The 12554-nt window shown below is 40.0% G+C and overlaps 1 protein-coding gene across 1 annotated transcript; it reads right to left on the bottom strand.

The window, feature by feature from the left end:
* Positions 1-3580: 3580 nt before the first annotated feature.
* LOC127583573 (signal peptide, CUB and EGF-like domain-containing protein 3) lies at positions 3581-12530 on the bottom strand. The gene is made up of 6 exons (XM_052039694.1): positions 12519-12530; positions 11406-11554; positions 9469-9637; positions 8525-8659; positions 6075-6227; positions 3581-3895 (listed from the first exon to the last, which is right to left on the bottom strand). Exons 1-6 carry the CDS (start codon positions 12528-12530, stop codon positions 3581-3583), a joined length of 933 nt encoding a protein of 310 aa, XP_051895654.1.
* Between the last annotated feature and the right edge of the window lie 24 nt (positions 12531-12554).

Raw genomic sequence — 12554 nt, 5'->3', positions numbered from 1 at the left:
AACAAGTAAATCCTAGCAGAACAATCCTACCCTGGAATGAAATGCATGAACAAAATTATCAGGACAAAAATATGCTTAAAAGGACTTTGCTCTGTGCAAATCTAAAACTAAATTAGGAGGGAAAATGTAGTTCAAACATTTTACTTACTGTTCAGAGTATGTACCCATTGGGCAGGGCAGGGGAATACCTGTGCCTGCTGGGCAATAGTGTCCCTTTGGACAGGGGCCTCCTACACCTGTACTGAGGTTGCCATCTGGATTTCCAATATCCACACCTAAAGACAGTTAAATACATCATTATTTTGCGAACATGATATTCCCATGAATTGAGAAAGCAGCTTTCTGAGTTAATCCAGGGTTGCTTTGTGATTATTTTCACATTTTACCATTCATTTGTATCAAATACATTTTTATCCCATGTGTATCAAATACATTTTTGTCCAATCCAACAAATCATAAGGTTGAAAATGAAAAGTTATGCACATTAATCTAGCCTAACCCAAGTGCTCTGTGTAAACTTAATTTCATTGAAATAGTTTTACTTCATGATGAAAAAACCCAAACTGGTTGCAGAAATATAAATGTTGCCTCTAACTGGATTCAGGTCACCAAGAGCCAAATAACATTAGCTTTGGATTAGTCTGGTTAAAAAAATGTTTTATTTGTGCACAGGCTTCCATGTTCCCTCAGTCATAGTTAGACAAACTCCAACATCAAATGACATCCTCTTCAGGTTTTGCTACTGAGGTAACCTTTTGTTGGTCAAGGGCTCATTTCCCCAATTTAACAAAAAGTTCTCGACTTCATTGAATGCTTTCTTTCTATTCTATTTTGGGTTGATACATGTGAATAGTCTACTAAATATCTGCAAAGTGCCTACAATCTGTCTAATTAAATAGTATCAGAATTAAATCTAAACAAATACTCAACCGGTTAAGCAGAAAAATCCTTGCTGACAGGACCCAGTTGGAGCTCTTAATCCCCAAGCATCACAGAAATTCCCTTTAAATTAAAAATCAACAGTTAAAATATTGGTAATATTATATTTTTTAATATTTAAGTATTTTTCACAATTACTTCCAGTCAGTTATTTGGGGGTAACAGTGAGGTTAATTGCTCTACTGAGCAAAAACTTCTTATTCAGGGATCTAACAACTACCAATTCATTGATCTAATAGGAACTAAATTGTAAGCATGCTTTACAATTTATAATACATTTAACAGTGCGATTATGCAAATTTCAAATTTTGCCCAATGTGAAATGACTTTAGGGAGAATCATGTGCTGGTCAAATGCAAAGCAAATTCTTGTTTTGTAGAAATAGAAAATATCTTTCTAAAATGTTCAGAATGGGGTTTCTGGAATCAAAAATGCTACAGTAGTATGGGCTGTTCATTGAGGGCTGGGAAGACGCACAAGTTGGGAGACACACAGTGGAGGAGTTTTACTCTGCATGATCACTCAATGGTGACGCTGTTGTCGACAAATCAGACTCATTTGCAAATGAATTTTATGCACCAGTTGCCATAAATGTACTTAGATCATACAGAGTCAAATAGTGCTGGACAGGGAAGTGCCCTGGTCACTGCCATGTAAAGTTCACCTTAGATCACAGATTTCTGGGTGTGAAGGGAATCGAAGGATATGAGGTTAGTACAGGGAAGTAATGCTGAGCTAGAAGACAATCAATGATTTAACTGAATGGTGGAGCAGAGCAACGGGCCACATGCTTTTATCTCTTACGTTCTTAACGTGGCTTACGTGAGCCTGGTGTCTGCTGAACACCTAACGACATCATAGGTCACGGAGCATTCATTTCTTCCAGTGGCAGCAGAATTTGGAGTTTTTGGGAACAACCTATAACCTTGGCTGATCGCTCACAGAGAAACTACAATTTTATTGTGTAGGGATTGTAATTAAGACTGCAATTAGTTTCCATTGTCACATCAATGTCTTGCGAACAACATCTCTTTGCCTCAGGATTTAGTTGTCATCAGTATGTAAACTTAATCAGTGCTGCTCCCTTCAATGATCACAGCCTTCTGTAAATTATCTGCCAACTGTAAATTATCTGCCCCTTGACCAGCCTGCACCAGCAGTAGCATGGGATCACTCCTGGCATTGGAGTTGAATGGGCTACTTCATCTCATAGCAGATGCTCAGATATACAGGAGAGCGCCGTGTCACTCTGGCTGCCATTGGAAGTGTTCCTCAAGCACTGCCTCACTTCCCAGCAGCCAGTGCAGCAATGATGAGGCAGCTATGGACGCTGCATGCAGCTCCTGGTTGGAGCTGTTCTGGTTTTGTGTCAGCTCATGAATCAGTGTACAAAGCTTCATTGCTAAAAAACATTGCAAGTAGAGCTATTTTCCCCAGATTTTTCAGGAGACCCGATTGGGTGTCAGCACTCTATGCAGCACGTGTTTAGTGCACTAAAAAAGGTGAAGTCCAATTTCCTAAGCATGCAAGTCCACTTCGGAAAGTTTCCTCCTGTTCCAACACTAACATTCCTCTTTCCAGAACAGATGAAGGGTCTCGGTCTGAAATTTCGACTCCACAGATGCTGCCTGATCCACTGAGTTCCTCCAGCAGCTTGTTTTTTTTTTGCTCCAGATCCCAGATTCTGCAACCTCTGGTGTCTCCATTCTGCTTTCCATTTCTGATTCAGCAACCTTAATTGCCTTTGGTGACACACGAGACTGCAGATACTGGAATCTGGAGCAAAAAACAACATGCTGGAAAAACTCAGCAGGGCCAACCAGCATCTGTGAAGGCAAAGGGATGGTCGACATTTTAGATTGAGACCCTGTATCAGGACTAAGAGTGTAGAAGGAATGTAGCCAGTATAAAGAAATGTGAGGGAGGGGTAACACAGAGACTGGTGGGTGATAGGTGGAACCAGAAGAGGGGAGGATGATGGGCAGGTGGAGCTTGGTCGGTGGGGGTGGAGGGGGAGTGTTGAAGCAGACGCGTTGTCTCCACAGATGCTGTTTGATCTGCAGGGTTCTTCCACCAGTTTACTTTTTGCTCTTAACTTCCTTTGCTTTAACTGACCGGCAGAGCATTGTAGACACTGGTCCAGTTGACTCAGTCCTGTATTTGGATTATAACTTCCTGGTGGGCAAGGCAAAAGACTTCTTCCAGTGTTCTTTAAGCAGTAATGCCCTTTTGGACAGGGTTTTATATCATGTCCTTTGATGCAGTAAAATCCGGGAGGACAATCTGAACACTTCTCTTGTCCTACATTCAGAATAAAGGGAAACAATGTGTTTGGATGCTTGATAGTTCTAATTCATTACAACATTACAAGAACAGATCGTTGTCAGTCAGGTAACACCATCAAATCAATTCCCCATTCAACACCTTGGTTTTCTGAATTGTGAATATTATTAGACATACCCTTTAGAAATTTCCATGGTTAAAAAACAAATTCCATTCAATTATCTGCTTACCTGTGGCATTGTTATAAGATCCATCTTCACACTGTATAGGCATTGTTGTACCCTCTGGACAGTAGTAACCTTCAGGGCACAAATCACCTGTTTCACCATCTAAAGGCCTTGAGGTTTTAGCTCCATTTTTACAATAAAAACCTATAGTGAATAATTAATATGAAATACATGGAGTTGTGAAAAGTGAAACTGAGTACTGTAGGCTTGATTACTCCCATCATCAATAAAGCAAAGTTCCTACCTGGAGCACACAATTCATTGGGTTGAGTCAGTGCAGGACCACTGCAGGAAAATCCAGGTGTGCATGGAAGACACAAGGCAATATCTTGGGCACTTGTAAAGTTATTCCATGTTCCGACTGGGCATGGGTTTTCAAAAGCGTGCTTGGTTCCGAAAGGACAATAATAACCTGCTGGACAAATGTCACCAAACGGCATTGCCACCTAACAAAATAATAATATATCTTCATATGAAATCTTCAGTGTTGATAATTTTAAACAAAACTGAAAATGGACACATTTATTATATGTTTTTCATTCTAATTTTGATTCCAATTATATGCTTTTGAATGCAATGAATTAGATCTTGCATTTTGCAGTAGTTTTCACAATCTCAACTAGTTGCACTTCCCAACCAATGGCACACTGCTGAAATGTGGTCACTGACAATGTACACAAATATAATGGACAATATGTATACTGCAAATTTCAAGAAGCAGTTGTGAGATAAGTAACTAGTAATCTGCTTTAGCAGCAAAAAACAAACTGCTGGAGGAATTCTGGAGTCCAGATGAAGGGCCTTGACCTGAAACGTCGACTGTCCGTTTTCCTCTACAGAGGCTGCCTGACCCACTGATTGCCTCCAGCAGTTTGTTTTTTGCTCCATATTCCAGCATCTACAGTCTCTTGTGTCTCCCTTTGATTTAGTAGGGCTGGTTGAGTGGTAAATCTTTCCCTGTATTCTCTGCTCTTTGAATTATGCTACCTGACGTGACAAGTAGGGCCTCAGTTTAATGTCTCAGTCAACTGACACCATTTTGACAGCGCAGCACTCTCAGTGACTGTGCTGATAATTGCATTAAGTTCTCAAAATGAGCCTGTGAAATATTAAAGAGAGGATTTAATACTGAGATAAGCACAAATCATTCCTTAGTGGAGGCTGGAGTACAGCCTCTCGCTCTACAGAGTCCCAGCTATGACGCACCTGTACCGCACCAGAGGACTTGTTGTAGAGTCCAACAAAGCAATGTGAACCTCCACAGATCTGTCAGATCTTAGGCTGGGAAATCTGAGCCACGACAGGTTAATCTCCCACTAGTAGCCCCATACAAATGAACGGGAGAAATTGGCTGAAGAAAGGTGAGTAGAGTTTTTTATTTGTAGTTAAATTAAATATTTGGAATCAAGAATATATTTTTTAGCCTTTTCACTTTAAAAAACTTTTTCAATAACTTTAATGTTTTTTTTAACATTTTTACTTTTCGTTTAACAGGTTAGAAGGCTTGGGAATGCAAACATCAGCAGCTACAGCTTTGACAGCCAGTGTGCCTGTGGGTGTGGCTTCATCGGTCGTCAGGGCCTTTCTGTCCATGCAGCTGGTCACTTGTGTTCAGAGGGGCCCTGCACTGTCCTGAGCCATGCTGACATGCTAGGAGCTCTTCAGTGGAAAACTGCATCCGCAACTTCACTGGAAGAAACATCATGATCAGCAACCTTGGGGCAGCGGAGAATCTATCAAATGGACACTATTTTCCATCAGTAAATATACTTTGAATTCCTTGAGCAATTCACACAAAATGCTGGAGGAACTCAAGGTCAGGCAGCATCTATTGGAGGGAAATGAACAGTCAATGTTTCGGGACAAGACCCTTCATCAGGACTTCAGCGAACCTACACTTTGAATTCCTTGAACAGTTTGCTATCTTAAAAAAAACTCTCAACAATGTTTCTACCTAATTCACTTGATTAAGAGGAAGCAGTAGAGGCAAGTAAAGTTAGAATGTTTAAAGGACATTGAACAGGTTACTTGGATAGGAAAGCTTTAGAAGGATATAGGCCAAACATAGGGCAGGCACGGTAGTGTAGCGGTTAGCATAATGCTTTACAGCACCAGCGACCCGGGTTCAATTCTGGCCACTGTCTATAAGGAGTTTGTACATTCTCCCTGTGTCTGTGGGAGCTTCCTCCGGGTGCTCCGGTTTCCTTCCACATTCCAAAGATGTACAGGTTAGGAAGTTGTGGGCATGCTACCTATGTTGGTGCCAGAAGTGCGGTGACCCTTGCAGTCTGCCCCCAGAACACTATGCAAAAGGTGCATTTCACTGTGTGTTTCAATGTACACATGACTAATAAAGATATCTTATCTTATCTTAAACATGGGGAAAAGGGACTGGGTCAAGCAGACAAATTGGTCAGCATGGATGAGTTGGACCAAAGGCCTATTTCCGTGCTGTATAACTCTATGACTATAACATGCAAGGTAAAATCTGGCACTAAAATCATAAGAAGATTCTGCTGAATTAAAACGTCCATCACACCAAATAATATTTCTTATATGGCAGCACTCAAAATTCCTCTGAAAATATAATATTGAATTGTTTTCGGTTAACTTGTGTGGACTCACTGGAATGGAAGTATTTGAACCTCTGGTGCAGTAATAACCAGGCTGACAGGGTCCTTCAGGTGCAGAAAGACCTGCCACACTGCAGTACATCCCTAGGTCACAAAGTGTACATGAACTAATATCTGCTGCTCCTTTTTGATGTAAATAGTGTCCCTGAAAAGCAAGGAAACAGGAAGGAAAACTTTTGAAAACTTGTTTTAAATATTGAGTCACATCATCAAGCATCACATGATTTGGTTTAAAAGTGTAACATTTGTGACATGCCTATGGGATACAAAAAGAACAAAGCTCTCATTATCTAAATAAATGTCTCAGCTTTACCATAAATCTCCCTGTTTGCTGTTGGCTGTAAAGCACCATAAATAGATGTCCCTTTTCAGATAAATTCAAAGAAGTAATTCTACTTGAATTTATAAATCTTGCCAGATAGAGCACAACTGTCAAAAGTAAAAATTACCAAGCTGTGCGTGAATTGTGATACCACAATTTGCCAGTTGTCACACCAATCATGAATGTACAGGCATACAAAGGTAAAAATGAACAGAAATGCTTCTGTTTTCTTTTGGAGGTCCCTTTTCTATAAGTAATTGATTGCTTCCAGGGAATTGTCAAGCCCCTGAAGTTGAGACCTTCCTTCCCTCAACCTAACCATGCTGGTTGGAAGATAGAGGCTGCACATTGTAGTGAGGCAATAAATTTTAGCTGTCCATATTTTAATAGTTGCAAAGAAAATGCATATAACTGCTGCAAATATGCCATACAATTTATGCATTCACACACTAATTATAAATAATAAAATAACATTAACAATTTGCAGCAATTACATGCATTTTTGTTTTGCATTTATTAAAATGTAGTCTTGGTCACGCCTTGGTCACAGGATGTTGTGTACTAATGAGTGGTGCAAGCATGAGTGGTTTGTGCACTCTGGTGTTGGTTGTGTGTTCTTCTTTATGGAACGCTGCTGGTAAATTTTTCAGTTGTCTTTCTACCCAAACAATACTCCATTGGATCATGTTTCTGGGGCTTTATATAAGTGGGTAGCAATTCAGCAAAGAGGTCACATGGAGCCAGCTAGTTCGCCACTGGAACAGTTGGCAATGTGTTTTGTTACTGTAAAGCTGCATTTTTCTGCATATTCTTAAAATTAGAAATGATAAAAAATTCGCCCCTGCTTAGGAACCCAAAACAAAGTATACAGTATTATCACTATATTATACTTTGCTCATTTCAGAGGCAGAGTACAATAAGTTAATGCCAGTGTATGGCACGTTTCGGTTTACTGATTGGGGATGAATTTTAAGCAAGTATAATGAAAGGAAACAACTACTAGAATTGTCACAGTAAATGACAGCTCAATCCATTAAAAAATATACAATTTCAACATCTTTCACAAAAGACAACATGATGAAAACAAACTGATACTATAGCAGTCTTTGGGAAATTCATATCAGCCACAAAGGTAAACTATTCCCCACAGCAAGTCTTCGGATGTTTCAGTTAGGGAAAGTCCCTGGATGAGAAACTTTGTGAGAAATGAAACCCAGCTAGAATCAGTCAGATTTTCAGTAGTTTGAAATGACTTGAAACATTGATCTACCAAGGGCCTCCAAGAAGTCAATAGAACGTCACACTCTGAGTGGGAGAATGAGACATTTTTCTTGAACCAAGGACTCTCTAAGGACATAGTTTTCCTGCGAACAGGATAACTCATTTGAGGATTTCCCCATAAAATAGTGACAAATGCTCACTGTAATTTACTCAAATGGTGATACAGACTTGTAGGGCTGCATGGTCTATTTCTATTTTTGTTTCCCTTCATCCACCTCCTATAAACCTCAGCCTCTATATCTGACATTGCACTATCTTATTAATCCATCATCCCTGTCTTAGTTAACCAATGCAGGGGACCAGTCCTCAGAGATAAAATACTCATCCTTGAGTTTTAACCCTATGTCTCTTCCTAACTCTGCAAGCTCCTCTATCCCAACTACCTTCCTCAAAATACTGAACTCCTCCAAGTCTTCTGTATATCTTCCACTAGTGTAATCATCTTGGGTCATTTTTCTACAATAAAGCAGCAAATTAAATGTAGTTTGTGCTGTGCAGTATGGTTCATTACCACGGGGGATCTATGCTTTGATCTCTCCAGTTCTAATTGATACTCTCAGTTATCTTCCAAATTACAGAATGAATTATAAGTACTGCAAGCATACATGATACGATTGCAGGATATTTGTATTGTTCCCGTTGTAACACAGCACTATGAAACATGACTATAGTTGTTAAAAAACTTTTAAATTTTTATTGGGTGTGCCATGACCATTCCTTCTCCCTGCATAATTTTTGCTCATGAGCAAAGAATTTCTGAATGATTCATCACAAAGCTATTTTCTTTCTTGCTCTTGCTGAAAGCATCCTTAGATTTAGAGCTACAATAACAAACTCACCGCAGGGCAGGAGATGGGCAGAATACTCCCAGGAGGGCAGTAATGTCCTTGGATACAAAGTGGAGGAGTGACCAAGCCTGTCTGGTTACAATACCTTCCCTGGGGACAAGTTAGACAAGATGACTGTAGAGGTGCCTATGAGGATAAGATCAAGAGAGTGGATTAACATTTAGATCATAAACTTTCATTATTGAAGATGCACAATTTCAAAGTATTATACCATTGGAACTAATTTATATTTTTGACTATATGTTTTAATATTGCTTAGGAACATGTGTATCTAGTAACTCCTATGGAACCCTACTAGAGAAAGGGTGTCTCACCCCTCATTGTGTACAAGAGTAGGAATGGAGTGGCAAAAGTAGAAAAAAATAAATTTATGAAAAGTAGCAACAAACCTTTTCAGTCCATTATCTTGCTTGTTAGTAGATATAATTCTGTTTTTGGATTTGAATTTCCATGTTAAAAGGAGATTGCATTCAGTACTGCAGTGATGTTAACTGCTTACAATTTACTGGGTCTGTAAACATGTTAATCCTAACCAGCTCTCATTTCCATATGAAACCAACACAGGCAAAATTAAAGAAAAACACTTGACCAGAATCATAGGTAATAATAGTAGATTTAAAAGGGTGCTTTCATGTGAGATGGTCAGATGCCTGCAACTTCTACTTTCATGTTTAGTATCTGAGGGTCTGCATATTGTGTTGTTGCTGGAAAAAATGTTGGAACATCTTCTATCCTCCATAACAACAATGGTAGATTAAAAGAAGGGGTTACGGCTGTATTAATCTTTTCAGATATATCATCATTATATCTCATAAATACTTTATTATTTCTTACTGAACCTGAATATTCAGTAAGCTTCAGAAGTTGCAAGTTTTAAAGATTCTGCTGGTCGTGTACCTGTTGGATGAAGGATGGACCATTTGAACCTCACTTACCGATTGGAAAGTGCCCAATGGGCAGGGCTCAGGGTTTTCTGCCCCAGCATGTGAATAGTGGCCCTCTTTGGTGTCATGCTGAGTTGGACTGCTGGCACTACCTGTGCAGAAGTATCCTGGTCTGCATGGTCCTGTTGGAGCTTGGGTAGTTAATCCAGAGCAGTAAAGTCTGAAAGAGATGAGTTGGTTTATGTGAGCTGATTTTCTTCTGGTCTGCTTTCCGTTAGTTGCCTCCTGAAGCTTGTGCAAAATAAACCATTATTCCCTTGAACAGTGCTGCCCATGAATTTCCTGCTCGGTTTAAAAATGAAGCAGTGATGAAACTTCAGTAAAAATTTCATAATCATGTAAGTTTAATTGAAAACATTTCAACAGTTCTGCACCAATTGATTTTGTGTGGATCAATCGACCCATTTGACTCCATGCTGGTTTGACCCACTGGTCTGACTTTCTGCCCGTAATCCCCTCCTGTCTATAACTTAGCTGGGTTGGATGCCAAGGGCTGATTGAGTTGACCCTCCCTACCTTGGAGGTGTTTGAGAAGCGTCAGTGGTGAGGAGACCTCAAGCGGAGCAGTGCTGAGGTCCTGTTCCTCAAGTGACTTTGAAAGGAGGCAACTTTGTGCTGGAGCTTTGTCTCCTGTTAAAGCTGGGACTATAACTTGAAGTTTTTAATCACCTCTGATATCAGGAGATATTTGAAATCTATTTAACTTACTAAATGTAATTGAAAATATAAACATAATTAAAATATAAAATAATCAAAAAATATTAAACACAATAAGTTGAAAACATTAAAATAATAATAAATTATAACTTGCCTTTCTCTGAACCTTCAGACTGCGAATCTCCATTAAATGATTGGGTTTCAGATCTTACACCAGGTCTGGCTGACTTTGGTCAGAGTTCAATTCTAATGTCTAATGATTAGTTGTGGACTAAATGGCTGCATACTGCCTGTGTCTTTTTATACTCTAATAAAACACTTAAACACTCTGTAGTTGTCACATAAGCCAAAGCATAGAGGTGTTTGATGAGATTAAGATGTCTGCACACCCTGAAAGCTGTTATGAGCTTTAAGTAATAAGGATCTCTAAAACTACAATGTATTTCCCAATGGACTGAAATCCAAATCACAGAACTGTCCATTATTGATCAATTATGACAGGCAACAAACCTGTACAATACGGCAATCTTGTCATTAAATGGAAGATCTGTTGCTCTCTGCAAATAACTTACATTCATCATTCAGAACATAAATACAGGCAGCATCGTCACATTTGCAACCCCGTTACATCCACCAGGGTAGTTTGTGCAGCTACATCATCCTCACCATTACACAGCCCCTGTAAACATTTCACACGCATTAGAGAACATTATATCAATAGTCATCACCCAGCTGTCCTTGTAATGACTCAAGATTTCATCAAAAACAATACAAATATTGTTTCTGTCTGTGTTTGTGTGGGTTTCCTCCGGGTGTTCCGGTTTCCTCCCACATTCCAAAGATGTACGGGTTAGGAAGTTATGGGCATGCTATGTTGGCGCCGGAAGTGTGGCGACACTTGCGGGCTGCCCCCAGAACACTCTACGCAAAGATGCATTTCACTGTGTGTTTCGATGTACATGTGACCAATAAAGGAATCTTATCTAAATAATTTTAGTTTATTCTTTTGCTCCTTCAACTGTTTTCATATTGTGTTTCTCTGTTTTTTCTAAAAAAAGAATCGATCTTTGATTGAAGTTAGCAGATGATCAAGGGAATGCCCACTAAAGTTTAACATTTTCTTCTGGCAATTATACCTCAGTACATGGTTTATTTGCTGAGTAGCTTCACATACTAATTTTTAATTCTTTTCACACTGTAATAGTCCAAAACCCTGGAACCATGCTATGACACTCTGCAGAGGTTTGAGACAAGAAAACCTTTCACCATACCCTGGAGGGCAGGGCAAACACTCCTCGGAGCTCCTCAGACCAGTGGTATTACTGAATGTGCCCACTGGGCAGGGCACAGGGAATGCTGAACCAACAGGGCAGTACCCTCCACCTGTGCAAACATCACCTGTGATCCCATCAACAGGGGCCTATGAAGAAAGAAAGATTAATCACTTGTTGAAAGCACATTTCATTACTGATGCTGCATACTGTCAATACCTGTTGAGGTAGCAGAAATAAATCTTCACCTCCAACATCAAAATCAGAATCAGATTTATTATTACTGACTTAGATGATGTGAAATTTGTTGGTTTGTGCCAGCAGTACAGTGCAAAGACATAACATTATGATAAATTGCAAAAATAATAAATAGTAAAAAAAGGAATAACGAGGTAGTGTTCATGGATTCACGGACCATTCAGAAATCTGATGGCGGAGGGGGAGAAGCTGCTTCTGAATCATTGAGTGTGGGACTTTAGGCTCCTGTACCTTCTCCCCAGTGATAGTTACGAGAAGAGGGCATGTCCCGGATGGGTGAAGGTCCTCAGTGATGGATGCCGCCTTCTTGAGGCACCGCCTCTTGAAGATGTCCTTGATGGTGGGGAGGGTTGTGCCTGTGATGGAGCTGGCTGAGTCTATAACCTGTGATGCAATCCTGTGCATTGGAGCATCCATACCAGGCTGCGATGCAACTATTCAGAATGCTCTTCACTGTATATCTGTAGAAATTTGCAAGAGTCTTTGGTGAAATACCAAATCTCCTCAAACTCCTAATGAAGTAGAGCTGCTGGCATGCCTTCTTCCTGATTGCATCAATATATTGGGCCCAGGACAGATCCTCCAAGAAGTTGATGCCCAGGCTGCTCACCCTTTCCACCGATGACCACTCAATGAGGACTTCCCCTTCCTGAAGTCTACAATCAATTCCTTGGTCTTGTTGATGTTGAGTTTGAGGTTGTTTTCGTGACCCCACTCAACCATCCAATCTACTTCACCCCAGTACGCCTCCTCTTCACCATCTGAGATTCTACCAACAACAGTGGTGTCATGGGCGAATTTATAGATGGTGTTTGGGCTGTGCTTAAACACATCAATAACATGCAGGATACTAACCACAAGCACCATAATATTTCCAATGCCAAGAATAAC

This window comes from Pristis pectinata, chromosome 27 (genome assembly GCF_009764475.1).
Source record: "Pristis pectinata isolate sPriPec2 chromosome 27, sPriPec2.1.pri, whole genome shotgun sequence".
NCBI classification, from domain to species: Eukaryota; Metazoa; Chordata; class Chondrichthyes; order Rhinopristiformes; family Pristidae; genus Pristis; species Pristis pectinata.
Note: the sequence above shows the minus strand (reverse complement) of the source record. Positions and strands in the feature narration are given on the sequence as shown.